Below are 16,301 nucleotides of genomic sequence, written 5' to 3'. Positions count from 1 at the left end.
TTATACCCAGATTATATGTGAAATGAAAATTTTTCATAACTGTACAGTTTGTCCAATACTCAAAAGCACTGACTGACTGCAAATGAATCAGTGAAGTTGCTGTCACTGTTTTCTGAACTGTTAAAATGGCTTTTCCAATCTTGGTTTTTTTATTCACAGGTTCTATACAGTAAGAAATATTGTTACTTCAAATCTAGCATATTTTAGGTGATTCTTATGTAAAACAAGTATAAGAAGTTATTTTAAAAATCAGTTCTGCTGAGGCATAATTCATATACAATAAATTGTGCCTATTTAAAGTGTATAATTTGATGAGATTTGGCATATGTACAGACCCATAAAACCATGGCTATGATCAGGACAATGAATATTTCTGCCATCCCCTCAAATAGTTCATACCGTCTTACTTCTCCCCACTCCTCATCCTATGTAATTGATCTTTCTGTCACTTAGTTTATACTTTCTAGAATTTTATAAAAAATTAAACCACATATATGTACTCTTTTTTGTACAGCTTCTCTTAATTATTTTGGACATTTAACTGTACTGTTGCACATATCAATAGTTCATTTCTATTGCTGAGTAGCATTTTATTATATGCATATACCAAAATTTGTTTAGTCTTTCTCCTGTTGATCAACATTTAGATTGTACAGTTTTGATGTATTACAAATAGAGATGCTATGAAGATTCACATAGAAGTCTTTGTATGGATATATGTTTTATATTTTGGGGAGTAAATACATAGAAGTGGAATGACTGGTACACATAGTAGGTGGATATTTAACTTTTTAAAAAATTACCAGTTTTCCAAAGTAGTTATATATTAATTGCAGGCATACCTAATTTTATTGCACTTCACAGATAACTTCATTCCTTACAAATTGAAGGCTGTAGCAACCCTGCATTAAGCAAGTCTATCAACGCTATTTTTCCAACAGCATGTGCTCACTTTGTGTCTGTGTCATTTTGGTGATTCTCTATTTCAAACTTTATTATTATTCTTATATCTCTTATGGTGATCTGTGATCAGTGATTTCTGATGTACCATACTATTATAATTGTTTTGGGGCTCCACAAACTGCACCCACATATGTACAGTGGCAAACTTACTACATAAATGTCATATGTCTTTGTCTGCTCCATCGACCAGCTGTTCCTGTCTGTCTCCCTGTTCTCAGGCCTCCCTATTCTCTAAGACTCAACAATATTGAAATTAGGCCAATTAATAACCTTACAATGGCCTCTAAGTGTTCAAGTGAAAGGAAGAGTCGCCAGTTTCTCACTTTAACACAAAAGCTAGAAAGGATTAAGTTCAATGAGGAAGACATGTTGAAAACAGATAGGCTGAAAGCTAGGCCTGTTTCTCCAAACAGTTAGCAAAGTTGTGAATACAAGGGAAAAGTTCTTGAAGGAAATTAAAAGTACTACACTAGTGAACCCATGAATGATAAGAAAGCAAAACAGCTTTATTACTGATAGGGAGAAAGTTTGAGTGGTCTGAATAGAAGATCAAAGCAGCCATAACATTCCTTTAAGCCAAGCCTAATTCAAAATAAGGCCCTAACTCTCTTTAATGTTAGGAAGGCTGAGAGAGGTAAGGAAGCTACAGAAGAAAAGTCTGAAGCTAGCAGAGATTGCTTCAGAAGGGTTAAGGACAGAAGTCATCTCTATAAAAGTGTGAGGTGAAGGGATTTTAAAATGGCAGTATATCTCTGTCATGCCTACCTTTGAAGAAAAAAATTGAAAAAAAAAAAAAATAAACTAGTAGCATAGGAGCAAGTTGGCCTCACTCCCTCAACAGAAAACCAAAAACAAATACACAGTGCCAAGATTTTTACCAGTAACAATCCAGAACTCACATACGAGGACGAGACAGATCCCAGGACCACAGAGAAGTGAAAAAACTTCAAGCAGATGATAGGAGAATCAGACTTCCACATCCACAACACCCTTCCTGACAATTCTGCCCTGCAACAAGCTTGCAAAAAGCCTCCCCCCAGCTCACAATTTCTACACTGGAAAAAAATGAGATGGAGGTGGAAGGGTTAGTCTGTTTTTGCCTCTCTATAAATAAATACTTGAGACTGGGTAATTTATAAATAAAAGAGATTTAATTGGCTCATGGTTCTGCAGACTGTACAGGAAGCCGGTGCCAGCATCTGCTTCTGGTGAGGGCTTCAGAAAGCTTATAATCATGGTGGAAGGTCAAAGAGAACCAGCATCACATGGTGAGAACAGGAGCAAGAAAGGGAGTTGGTGCCACACTCTTTTAAAACAATCAGATCTCCTGTGAACTCAGAGTGAGAACTCACTTATCACCAAGGGGATGACACCAAGCCATTCCTGAGGAATCCAGCCCCATGATCCAAACACCTCCCACCAGGCTCCACCTCCAACACTGGGGATTATGTTTCCACATGAAATTTGGAGGGGAAAAAACATCCAAACCATATCAGTAGTCAGTCAGCTTTCCCATCATCTTGGATTCCCTCGCAAGAGACCTGTACCTGCCTTAACACACAGGAAGCATCATGACTACCTGAAGGTATAACTCTCCCTGAGGACAAGCAGAGACAAACTAGGGAGGTAGGACTACCATCCCCAGCAATGGAAACTCTGCTCTGTAACTCAGCCAAAGGAGACGCCACATCAGAGTGGCTGTTCAGCAGCAGCAGCATGCTGTAGGAGGTATGTTCCACAGGTCCTTTGGGCACAAACCACTACCAGCCTTCCCATACTGCCAGAATAATCCTTTTGGGAAGTCCCCCATTCAAAACAGGCAGCACTCTAATAATTTACTAGAGCAGAGGAGAACCTGGGCTTAAGGAACCACATAGAGACAAAAAGGAGTCATCGACCTAATGGTAAAGATTTGCTAAGAACAAGGTGAAGTAGGAAGTGCTGGTGGAGAAGCTGCTGCAAGTTATCCATAAGATCTAGAACAAGCTTGTCCAACTCGTGGGCCACAGGCTGCATGTGGCCCAGGATGGCTTTGAATGAGATGCAATAAAAATTTGTAAACTGTCTGAAAACATGAAGAGAGTTTTTTGCAATTTTTTTTTTTTTTTTTAAAGATGAGTCTCGCTCTGTCGCCCAGACTGGAGTGCAGTAGCGCAATCTCGGCTCACTGCAAGCTCCGCCTCCTGGGTTCACACCATTCTCCTGCCTCAGCCTCCCGAGTAGCTGGGACTACAGGTGCCGGCCACCATGTATGGCCAATTTTTTATATTTTTAGTAGAGACGAGGTTTCACCATGTTAGTCAGGATGGTCTTGATCTCCTGACCTCGTGATCTGCCCGCCTCGGCCTCCCAAAGTGTTGGGATTACAGGCCTGAGCCACCGTGCCCGGACCGCATTTTTTTTTTTTTTAAGCTCATCAGCTATTGTTAGTGTAGTATATTCTATGTGAGGTCCAAGACAATTATTGTTCTTCCAATGTGACCCAGGAAAGCCAAAAGACTGAATACTGAATACCTCCATCTAGAACATAAGGGATGAAGGTGGCTACACTAAACAATAGATTTTTCCATGTAGATTAACAGCCTTCTATTGGAAGATGATGCCACCTTGGACTTTCATAGCTAGAGAAAACTCAATGCTGGGCTTCAAAGTTTCAAGGAACAGAATAACTCTATTAGCAGCTAATGCAGCTGGTGACTTTAAGTTGAAGCCAATGCTTATTTACCATTCTGAAAATCCTAGGGCCCTAAAGAATTATGCTAAACCTACTCTGCCTGTGCTCTGCCTGTGGAACAACAAAGCCTGGATGACAGTACCTCTGTTTAGAGCATAATTTACTGCATGATTTAAGCCCTCTGTTGAGATCCACTGCTCAGAAAAAAAGATTCTTTCAAAATATTACTTCCCATTGCCAATATACCTGGTCACCCAAGAGCTCTGATGGGGAGTTATGTTGTTTTTCATGCCTGCTAACACAACATCCATTCTGCAGCCTATGAACCAAGCAGTCATTCTGACTTTCAACCCTTATTGCTTCAGAAATACATTTCATAAGGCATTAGCAGCTAAGTGATTCTTCTGATGGATCTCAGCAAAACAAACTGAGAACTTTCTGGAAAGGATTTACCATTCTAGATGCTATAAGAACATTCATGATTTAAGGGAGAAGGTCAAAATAGCAACTTTAACAGGAGTTTGGAAGGAATTGATTTCAACCTTCATGGATGACATTGAGGGGTTTACGACTTCAGTGGAAGAAGTAATGGCACATGTGGTAGAAATAGCAAGAGAACAACAGTTAGAAGTGGAGCCTAAAGATGTGTCTGAATGGCTGCAATCTCATGATAAAACTTGGATGGTTGAAGAGCTGCTTCTTGTGGATGAGGAATAAAATTGGTTTTTTGAAATGGAATCTATTCCTGGTGAAGATACTGTGCATATTGTTGAAATGACAACAAAAGACTTAGAAGAGTATATCAACTTAGTTGATTAAGCAATAGCAGGACTTGAGAGGATTGACTCCAATTTTGAAAGAAGTTCTACTGTGAGTAAAATGCTACCAAACTGCATCACATGCTACAGAGAAACCTTTTGTGAAAAGAAAAGTCTATCAATGAGGCAAAGTTCATTGTTGTCCTATTTTAAGAAACTGCCACAGCCCTGTCAGCATTCAGCAACCACCATCCTGATAAGTCAGCAGCCATCAACACCTAGATGAGACTCTCCACCTGCATGGAGGTTATAACTTGGCTAAAGCCTCCGATTATTGTTAGCACTTAGCAATAGTATTTTAAAGTAAAGGTATGCATATATTGTTTTTTTAGACTACAATATAGTGTAAACAATTTTACAAGCACTGGGAAGCCAAAATGTTTCTGTGACCCACTTTATTGTGATAGTCACTTTACTGTGGTATTCACTTTATTGTGTGGTGGTCTGGAATTGAACCTGCAGCATCTCTGGGGATATGCCTGTACCAGCAGTGTGAAGTGCATTTTCTCCACATTGTTGTCAACACTTGGAATAATCATTTTCATTGTAGTCATTCTAGTGGCTGTATAGTAGTATCTCATTGTGGTTTTAATTTGCTCTTCACTAGTGTCTAATGAAGTTGAGCATCTTTTTGTACAATTACTTGCCAATCATATAACTTCCTTGGTAAAGTGAATGTTCAAATATTTTGCTCATTTTTAAATTGGATTTTTCTTCTTACTGCTGAGTTTTAAGGAATTTTTATATATTCTAGATATAAATCTTGGTCAAATACATAATTTGCATTTTAGGAAGTAAAACTAAGGCCGGGCGCGGTGGCTCAAGCCTGTAATCCCAGCACTTTGGGAGGCCGAGATGGGCGGATCACGAGGTCAGGAGATCGAGACCATCCTGGCTAACACGGTGAAACCCCGTCTCTACTAAAAAATACAAAAAAAAAAAACTAGCAGGGCGAGGTGGCGGGCGCCTGTGGTCCCAGCTACTCGGGAGGCTGAGGCAGGAGAATGGCGTGAACCCGGGAGGCGGAGCTTGCAGTGAGCCAAGATCCGGCCACTGCACTCCAGCCCCGGCGACAGAGCAAGACTCCGTCTCAAAGAAAAAAAAAAAAAAAAGGAAGTAAAACTATTTTAGATAACTATGCTTTGTTAATATAATACATAATCTATCTGTATTTTAAATTTTCCTTATTAATAAGGGGAAGCATTATCTCCATAATCCTCAGCTACCAAGTTTTCCCATGCCTAATAAGATAGCCAGCTGGCATATGAAAAATAGGTAAGGAGAATAAAAGTAGAAAACGTGTTGATTTTCTCAACATCTTTCTAATACCTCCTGATTTTAGGAGTCTCCTAGCAAACTACTAATAGTAGGAGATAAGAGACTAGATAGTATATGTGATAATTAGTCTTCCTCCTTTTTCCTGTTAAGCAAACTTAATAAATAAGCAGTAAGAAGTAACATTATTAATAAAACTTCCTGTACTTTTAAAAAAATTAGATTTCTTTTATCTCTTAGACTAAGACCCTGTTGTTTACATGACTGTTTTCCTTATCAGACTAAAGGAAAACATCAGTGCCTAGTATATAATTCTATTCTTATTTCCTTCATTCTCTCCATTTCCTTTAGTCCCTATTCATCGTCGTCTTCAATCCTTTCTTCTACCCTCCCCAGCGTCTGACGTGTATAATGTGCTTAATTTGGTGAATCCAAATAAGTTTTGGTTACAGAATTTGTGGTGATCCTATAGATCGCCTATCATGTTTTTTACTTCAAAGACAACAAAATGAAAGTCATAATACAATTCTTCCCAGAACTTACAGGAAGAAGAGCAGAGTCTTTAATGAGTGAAAAAGTGAAACCTTTTTCTATAGTATCCAACTAAATTAGTATTCTCTGCCAGAATAAAGCAAACACATTATTTTTTAAATAATATTTACTATTTAATACTTTAGTGTACCCAGCAATGAATGAACCACAGAGAGCAATCTCTTCCAAACAAGAGTGAATCTAGGTAAATTCTGTGGCTAAATAACCATCACCCCCGAAAAAGTAATACATTTGCAGAAAACAGCATACAAAATCAAATCTACTCATTTTAAACCATGGGAAAAAACACATTTCCATATATCTCTTTAAAACCTTTTAATATATCTAAAAAATTTCACATACTTTTATGATTTTATGGGATATATGACTGCCCAGGGAATGCTACAGTGTCAGACACAAATTTAAAAATAACTCTTCCATAAGTACTGCCAGAACTGAGATGTACAGGAGATTATACAGGCAATCTTTACATAATATCATTAGGATATAGATAACCCTAGGGCTGTAAGTATTCCATGAAGGTAAATATGAGATGATTAATTATATTCCCCATATTAGATTGGTTCTCATCAGACACCTAATACCAAGCTTATTTTGACACTGTTTTTAAAAAGATCCAGTATTAAAAGAATAAACTTCCTCTGGGTAGAAAAAATAGTAATTCTGACCTATTAAAGATGATATATATTGATAAAACGCAGTCTTGTTCCCAAATATGCAATAAACCATTACTCTAATGTATGAACACTAATGAAATAATCACCTATTATAATTGTGTATATATTGAAATTTTCAGTTCAACTCTTTTGGTGTAAGGGAAAATAAAATGATTGGCTTCAAATCCATTTTTAGTAATGTAAAATATGTGAGCTTTATTACATGTTAAAGAAAATAAAGATAATATGACCCCAAATTTATTTTTCAAAGTTACAATAAAATATTTTTAAACATATACAAAATTACAAATAACCGGTGCTTTTCTCAATAAAGGTACCCGATATACTATTTAAATACAGGATAAAACAATGATATGTTTAATGATTTTCATCTCATTTTAAAGTCATCTTATTGAACGATACATCATGAAATCTATAGTTGTACATCTAGGAAATTTACCAATGGAGCTCTCTTCCACCGGTGTGTATATTTTAATTTGTCTCATATGGGTGTCTCTTCCATTTTGGTGATTGGCTAGAACAGCAATCTGTATCATGAATGTACGAGTTGGCTTCTTATGATTGTCAGTTAAGGGAACATGAATCCAGCCACTTGGTTCTACCAATTCAAGTTGCTGCCAAGGGAAAAAAATATCAGATTATGCTTTTATTCAATGAATATAATTTATAATAATGAATGCATTCTGTAATAAAATTAACTTATAATTAACATTTTGCTCAATGAAAGAATGATAATATGACAATAATCACTACCAGTTATTGGTCACTTTTACCATGGTCTACTTGTAATTGCTAAGCACTTTACATGTACCATCTTAGTAGACAAAATAAAAATAGATGTGCTTTGTGTTTACAGAACTTGTACAACTTATACAACTTGTACTCTCTGCCAGAAAAAAGCAAACACACTAGAAAGCACAAGTCTCACAACTTTTAAAAATACGTGAAACACAGATGGCTTATTACACACAGGTAGTATATGCCTCCTCCATGAAGAGAAACCAGAATAGTAAGTAGATACTCATATTTTGAACTGATAATCTAGGAAAGAAGGCTAGGATTCATCAGAGAAGAGATGGGAAGTACCAGAAGTAAGTAAGGAGAGGGTTCGAGGTAGCTTGCCCAGCCAGAGAACTCACTGAGAGCCAGGAGGGGCTCCTGGATGTGGGGAAACAATATGAGAGATATGGAGATACCCCCAGGGCTCTACACTTTGAAACAGGCTTATAGGGTCTTAGTGATGAGGGAAACTCTCTACCAACTAGGGCCTTGGGCCTGACATAATTAGCTGTCTACAGACTGTAAAGAGACGTTACTCCAGAAAGGAACCTCAGAATCCTAAAGGCATCCCACAGATCCTGGAGCAACCTCAGCTGGGTGCCACTTGGAGAATCTAGATACTGGAGATCTAGAGACATGGCTGCTGCTGCTGTGCTGCTCTAAGGAGGGAGAAGGAAGACTGGGAGCCCCCATGTACCCCCGGGAAGGTCCCAACTGACCTGCTGCAGGCTGTTGTTGAGACAGACATGAGAAGACCACACTCCCCACAGCTTCTTGCCCATGCTGCTTGCCTGGGAGGAACCCATCCTCTCTGGTTCCCAGCCCAAGGTGCCATCTTGAGAGGTTAACACTGGGCTGTACCCTGACCTTGGGTTAAGATCGGGCTGAACCAGCTGCAGCTGCTAACCAGTCAAGGAGAAACAGGGAAATCAGGCCCTCCTACGCATATCTAGAACAATACTCACACCCTGCAACGGGCTGCTGTGAAACTGAGCTGAGTGGACTATACTCCATGTTGCTTCGTGCCCATGCTGCCTGCCTGGGAGGGGCCCCGCCCTCCCTGGCTGCAGTCCTAAGGTGCAGAGCTGTGCCCCAGTCTCAGGCTGAGTAATAGGCATGGTGGCTACAGCTGCCACTCAGTCAGGGGACAGACAGAAGAGACCAAGCTCTCCTAAGAAAACTTAGCACAAGACCCTCTGCCCTGCCATAGGTGGCTGTGGGACTGAGGACTAGCCTGGCCAACCCATTGCAGCTTCCAGCAACACCAACATGGGCAGCAGGGTTGTTCTACCATTCTTACTGCCATCACCTACACCATACCAGCTGAACATGAGCCTGAGGACCCAAACACCTGGCCAACCCTCCCCACTAGTAGCTTCTAAGCAAGCCACCTGGAGGCCCTAGAATCAGCCCTCCGGGACTCACTAACAGTAGAACAAAGGTAAGTTGCTTTGGGGCCTAAACATAGGCACACATACCATAATGTGGCCACCACTAGGGCCCAAAGACTGGCTCAGGTGGCATCCAAGTCTTCAGCTAAACTTCACTACAATATCAACTAATAACTGAATCCTAAGCCACCAAGGAAATCACAGATATCACTGACCTTGTGTACTGACGCAGAATTCATACAAAGATCACACTACCCCAGGCACCCAAAATACAAGTCAAAGTATTTTAATCAGTAACACCCATACATCTTCAGAAAAATATTTTCCCCTACAAAAGCAACTTCAAATAGTTGAAATAAGTGACTGCTAAATCAGATGTGGCAACATCAATGGAAGGACACAGGAAACATGAAAAAGCAGGGAAAATAATCACATCTCCAAAGGACCACAATTGTTCAGCAACATACTACAGTCAAAAAGAATTTCTCAATTCAAAACTTAGGACTAGGTTAAAAAAAAAAGAAAGAAAGAAAGAAAGAATTTTAAATTAAAAAGAAAAATCCACAAAATACCAGATAAATAATTTAAAATATTGATTAAAACTCAGTAAGATGAAGGAGAAATCTGAAAACCAATACAAATAAATCAGTAAATCAATTCAGGATATGAATGAGAAATTTATCAAGGAGACCGATATCTCTTTTAAGAAAAAAACAGCAGAAATTCTGGAAACAAAAAATTCATTGAAGAAAATAAAAAATACATTTGAAAGCTTTAATAATAGAGTAGAGCAAACAGAAGAAAGAATCTCAGAACTTGATGACATATCTTTTGAAAGAATCCAGTCAGACAAAAATAAGGGAAAAAAAATTAAAAGAACGAACAAAGCCTTCAAAATGTCTGGGACTACATAAAGCTACTGAACTTACAAATTATTGGTATTCCCAAGGCAGAAGAGAGATCAAAAAGTTTAGAAAGCCTGCTTAAGGAAATAATCAAGCAAACTTCCCAAGTCTATTAAGATAAAGGAGGCCCAGTGACTCCTAGGAAAATATATTGCAAAAAGGACTTCACCATGGCATATTATATTCAGAATATCTAAAATCAAAGCAAAATAAAGAATTTTAAAATTAACAAGAGAAAAATATCTAGTCACCAGTAAAGAAAACCCCATCACACTAACAGCAAAGTTTTCAACACAAACGTTACAGACTAGAAGAGAGCAGGATGGCAATTTCAAAGTGCCGAAAGTTAAAAAAAAAAACAAAAAAACGGAAAACCTGTCAGCCAAGATTTTTATATCCCGTCAGAATAGTTTTATAAATGAAGGAAAAATAAAGTCTTTCCCAGAGAAGCAAATGCTGAGGGGATCTGTCACCAATTAGATGGGTCATACAGGAAATGCTCAAAAGGGTCTTAAACATGGAAACAAAAGGTTGGAATTCACCATCACAAAAACATACAGAAATGTAAAACTCACTGTTCTTATAAAACAATCACACTAAGGAGGAAAAGAAAGGAATCAAATGGAAACACAACAGAATTTCATCAAGTCACAGAAATAAAAAGAGAAAAAGCAATAAAGATATTTGTAAAACAAATTGAAAACAATTAACAATATGACAGAAACAAAGCCTCACATGTCAATATTAACCTCGAATGTAAATGGATCAAACGTTCCACTTAAAAGATTGGTGAAATGGATTAAAAAAACACACACATAATCCAACTACATGCTGCCTACAAGAAACTCACCATACTCATAAAGACACATAGTCTGAAAATAATGGGGTGAAAAAGATATTCCATGCAAATGAAAACCAAACGTGAGCAGGAGTAGTTATACTTACATACATCAGATAAAACATACTTCAAATAAAAAAAAGTTTTAAAAAGACAAAGGAGATCATTATATAATGAGAAAGGGAGTCAATTTGGCCAATGAATATAACAATTCTAAATATATACATATATATATACACACACACACACACTAAATATCAGAGCACTCAAATTCACCGAACAAATATTACTATACCTAAAGAAAGAGAGAGATAGCAATATCATAATAGTGGGTGACTTTAACATCCCAGTCACAGCCCTAGACAGGTCATCGAGATAGAAAATTAACAAAGAAACATTGGACTTACATTGGACTTTAGATCAAATGGACTTAACAGATACAGACTACAACTTAGACCACAAAACAAGCCTTAACAAATTTTTAAATATCAAAATCATATATAGTATCTTCTCAAATCACAGTGGAATAAAGCTAGAAATCAACACCAAGAACTTCAGAAACAATACAAATACATGAAAATTAAACAGCATGCTTCTGAACAATCGTTGGGTCAATGAAGAAATTAAGATGGAAGGTAAAAGTTTTTTTGAAATAAAAAATGAAAGGACAACACATACAGCAAAAGCAGTGCCAATGGGGAGTTTATAGCATTAAATGCCTATATCAAAAAAGTAAAAAGATCCCAAATTAACAATCTAACATCACATCTTAAGGGAAAAAGATACAAAGAAAAAAATTAAAAGACCAGAAAAAAATACGAAGAATCAATAAAATGAAAAGTTGGTTTTTTGAAAAGATAAACAAAATTGATAAACCACTAGCTATACTAACCAAGAAGACAGAAAATCCAAATACGTACAATCATAAATGAAAAAGGAGGAAGAATGGATTAAGAAAAACCTGATATCAGAGAAATACAAAAGATCAAAGATTATTATAAAAAACTATATGCTCACAAACTAGAAGACCTAGAGTAAACTGATAAATTCTTGGAAACATACTACCTCCCAATATTGAACCAGCAAGTAAACAGACTGAACAGACCAATAATAAGTAGTAAGATAGAAACAGTAACAAAAAATCTCCCAACAAAAAATAACTCAAGACCAGATGAATTCACAGTTGAATTCTACCAAACATACAAAGAAAAACTAACACCAGTCCTCCTGAAACTATTCCAAAACATCAAGGAGGAGAGAATTCTCTCTAACTCATTCTATGAAGCCAGTATCTCCCTGATACCAAAACCAGACAAGAACACAACAACAAATACTACAGACCGATATCTATGATGAAAAGAGACGCAAAACTCCTCAACAAAATACTAGCAAATCAAATCTCATAGCACATCAAAAGGATAACAGAACAGGATCAGATGGGACTTATCCCAAGGATGCAAGGATGGTTCTACATAAGCAAATCAATAAACATGATACATCACATAAATAAAAATAAAGACAAAAACCATATGATCATTTCAATAGACACATAACAAGCATTTGATAAAATTCAGTATCACTTCAGTACAAAAATCTGAAACAAACTAGGTGTAGAAGGAACGTACCTCAACATAATAAAGGTCATACATGACAAACCCACAGCCAAGGCTGGGTGCAGTGGCTCATGCCTGTAATCCTAGCACTTTGGGAGGCTGAGGAAGGCAGATCACCTGAGGACAGGAGTTCAAGACCAGTCTGGCAACATGGTGAAACTCCACTATACTAAAAAAATATATATATACACACACACACACACATATACACACCCATATATATGTGTGTAGTAGTACATATATCTGGGTGTGGTGGTACATACCTGTAGTCTCAACTACTTGGAAGGCTGAGGCAGGAGAACCACTTGAACCTGGGAGGCAGAGGTTGCAGTGAGCCAAGATAGCATCACTGCATTCCAGCCTGGGTGACAGAGTGAGACTGTGTCTCAAAAGAAAAAATCAGACAGCTCTTTCCCTCCCAGCAGGCGGCTGTGGCGGCGGCGGCCTGTGCAGCAATGGCCAAGATCAAGTCTGGAGATCTTCGCGGGAAGAAGGAGGAGCTGCTGAAACAGCTGGACGACCTGAAGGTGGAGCTGTCCCAGCTGCGCGTCGCCAAAGTGACAGGCAGTGCGGCCTCCAAGCTCTCTAAGGTCCGAGTCATCCGCAAATCCATTGCACGTGTTCTCACAGTTATTAACCAGACTCAGAAGGAAAACCTCAGGAAATTCAACAACCGGCAAGAAGTACAAGCCCCTGGACCTGCGGCCTAAGAAGACAGGCGCCATGCGCCACCGGCTCAACAAGCACGAGGAGAACCTGAAGACCAAGAAGCAGCAGCAGAAGTAGCGGCTGTACCCGCTGTGGTAGCACGTGGTCAAGGCCTGAGTCAATAAAGCACAGCTGACTGAGAAAAAAAAAAAGAAAAGAAAAAACAAACCAAAATGAACAACTACAACAACAACAAAAAATAACAAAACCCACAGCCATCAGATTTAATACAGAAGAGTTGAAAGCATTCCCTCTAAGTACTGCAACATGAAAAAGATGCTAACTTTCACCACTCATATTCAAAGTAGTACCAGGTGTCCCTGTCAGAGCAATCAGCAGGCAAGAGAAAAAACAAAAACCAGCGTCCAAGTTGGAAAAGAAAAAGTCAAATTATCCTTTTTTGCTAATGATGTGATCTATCTAGAAAACCCTAAAGACTCCACCAAAAGACTCTCGGATTTGACAAATGAATTCGAAACGTTTTAAGATAAGAAATTAATACAGAGAAATGAGCAGCATTTTCATATAACAATAATGATCTAGCCAAGGACCAAATCAAGAAGGCAATCTCATTTCCAATAGCTACCGGGAAAAAAAAAAAAAAAAATAGAAATATACTGAACCAAGGAGGTACACAATCTCTATAAGGAAAATTACAAAACACTGATGGAAGAAATTGCAGATGACACAAACAAATGGAAAAACATCCCAAGCTCCTAAATTGGAAGAATCAACATTGCTAAAATGATGATATTGTCCAAGGCAATCTACAGTTTCAATGCAATCCCTATGAAATTATCAACATTCTTTTCCCCAGAATTAAAAAGAAAATTCTAAAATTCATATAGAACCAAAAAAGGCCCCAAATAGCCAAAGTAATCTTAAGAATACAGAATAAAGTTGGAGGTATCAAATTACTTGATTTCAAATTACACTATAAAGCTATAGTAACCAAAACAGCATGGTACTAGTATAAAAATAGACACATAGGCCAGGAGTGGTGGCTTATGCCTGTAATTCCAGCACTGTGGGAGGCCGAGGTGGATGGATCACGAGGTCAGGAGTTTGAGACCACCCTGGCCAACATGGTGAAACCCCATCTTTACTAAAGATACAAAAAAAATTAGCTAGGTGTGGTGGCGCGCACCTATAGTCCCAGCTACTTGGGAGGCTGAGGCAGGAGAATCACTTTAACCGAGGAGGTGGAGGTTGCAGTGAGCTGAGATGGCGCCATTGCACTCCAGCCTGGGAGACAGGGTGAGACTCCATCTCAAAAAAAAAAAAAAAAAGACACATAGATCAATGGAACAGAGTAGAGAACCCAGCGATAAAGCCACATACCTACATCCAATTGATCTTTGACAAAGCATACAAAAACATAAATTGGGAAATGGGCACCCTATTGAATAAATAGTGCTGGGAAAATTGGAGGCTTTATTTATTATTCTGCTATATGCAGAATAATAAAACTAAACCCATGTCTCTCACCATATACAAAAATTAACTGAAGATAGATTAGAGACGTCAATGTAAGACCTTATATTGCAGACTGACACCTCACACCTCACATGGCAGGGTACACCCCTGAGATGAAGCTTCCAGAGCAAGAATCAGCAATACTCGCTGTTCAGCAATATTCTGTCTTCTGCAGCCTCCGCTGCTGATACCCAGGCAAACAGGGTCTGGAGTGGACCTCAAGCAATCACCAACAGACCTACAGCTGAGGGTCCTGACTGTTAGAAGGAAAACTAACAAAAAGAAAGGACACCCACACCAAAACCCCATCAGTTCGCCACTGTCATCAAAGACCAAATGCAGATAAAACCAGAAAGATGGGGAAAAAGCAGTGCAGAAAAGCTGGAAATTCAAAAAATCAGAGCGCATCTCCCCCTCCAAAGGAACGCAGCTCATCGCCAGCAACAGAACAAAGCTGGACGGAGAATGACTTTGACGAGTTGAGAGAAGAAAGCTTCAGTGAATCAAACTTCTCAGAGCTAAAGGAGGAACTACATAACCAGCGCAAAGAAAATAAAAACCTTGAAAAAAGAATGGATGAATGGATAACCAGAATAATCAATGCAGAGAAGACCTTGAAAGAACTGATAGGGATGAAAACCATAACACGAGAAATACGTGAGAAATGCACAAGCTTCAGTAACTGACTCAATCAGCTGGAAGAAAGAGTATCAGTGATTGAAGATCAAATGAATGAAATGAAGTGAGAACAGAAGTGTGCAGAAAAAAGAGTAAAACAAAATGAACAAAGCCTCCAAGAAATATGGGATTATGTGAAAAGACCAAACCTACATCTGATTGGTGTGCCTGAAATTGATGGGGAAAATGGAATCAAGTTGGAAAACACTCTACAGGATATCATTCAGGAGAAATTCCCCAACCTAGCAAGGCAGGCCAACATCCAAATTCAGGAAATACAGAAAACGCCACAAAGACACACCTTGAGAAGAACAACTCCAAGATACATAATTGTCAGATTCACCAAAGTTGAAATGAAGGAAAAAATGTTAAGGGTAGCCAGAGAGAAAGGTTGGGTTACACACAAAGGGAAGCCCATCAGACTAACAGCAGATCTCTCGGCATAAACGCCCCAAGCCAGAAGAGAGTGGGGGCCAATATTCAACATTCTTAAAGAAAAGAATTTTCAACTCAGAATTTCATATCCAGCTAAATTAAGTTTCATAGGTGAAGGAGAAATAAAATCCTTTACAGACAAGCAAATGCTTAGAGATTTTGTCACCATCAGGCCTGCCCTACAAGAGATCCTGAAGGAAGCACTAAACATGGAAAGCAACAATAGGTACCAGCCATTGCAAAGACATGTCAAAATGTAAAGTCCATCGATGCTAGGAAGAAACTGAATCAACAAGCGAGCAAAATGTCCAGCTAATATCATAATGACAAGATCAAGTCCATACATAACAATATTAACCTTAAATGTAAATGGACTAAATGCTCCAATTAAAAGACACAGACTGGCAAACTGGATGAAGAGTCAAGATCCATCAGTTTGCTGTATTCAGGAGACCCATCTCCTGAATCTCCACATGCAGAAACACACATAGGCTCAAAATAAAGGGATGGAGGAAAAT

At 38.5% G+C, this 16,301-nt stretch overlaps 1 protein-coding gene and 1 pseudogene across 4 annotated transcripts in view; one reads left to right on the top strand and one right to left on the bottom strand.

Annotated features, from left to right (window-relative positions):
• LOC105463406 (anaphase promoting complex subunit 10) overlaps positions 1 to 16,301 on the bottom strand; it is a 287,195-nt gene that overhangs the window by 160,231 nt on the left and 110,663 nt on the right. Inside the window, exons 5-6 of one of the 4 annotated variants that reach the window (XR_011620930.1) lie at positions 12,750 to 13,330; positions 7,389 to 7,573 (exon numbers count right to left, since the gene is read on the bottom strand). The exons of 1 other annotated variant lie outside the window; for it this stretch is intronic. Coding sequence is in view for 1 of the 3 variants with exons in the window: in XM_011710464.2 (XP_011708766.1) it covers positions 7,343 to 7,573 (231 nt within the window). In the remaining 2 variants the exon portion in view is untranslated. Of the gene's footprint in view, positions 1 to 7,287; positions 7,574 to 12,749; positions 13,331 to 16,301 lie in introns of those variants that run through there. 2 more of the 4 variants (XM_011710464.2, XM_011710465.3) reach the window with 2 other exon arrangements.
• LOC105463408 (large ribosomal subunit protein uL29 pseudogene) lies at positions 12,942 to 13,311 on the top strand (annotated as a pseudogene).

Source organism: Macaca nemestrina, chromosome 3, assembly GCF_043159975.1.
Source record: "Macaca nemestrina isolate mMacNem1 chromosome 3, mMacNem.hap1, whole genome shotgun sequence".
In the NCBI taxonomy this organism is placed as follows: domain Eukaryota; kingdom Metazoa; phylum Chordata; class Mammalia; order Primates; family Cercopithecidae; genus Macaca; species Macaca nemestrina.
Note: the sequence above shows the minus strand (reverse complement) of the source record. Positions and strands in the feature narration are given on the sequence as shown.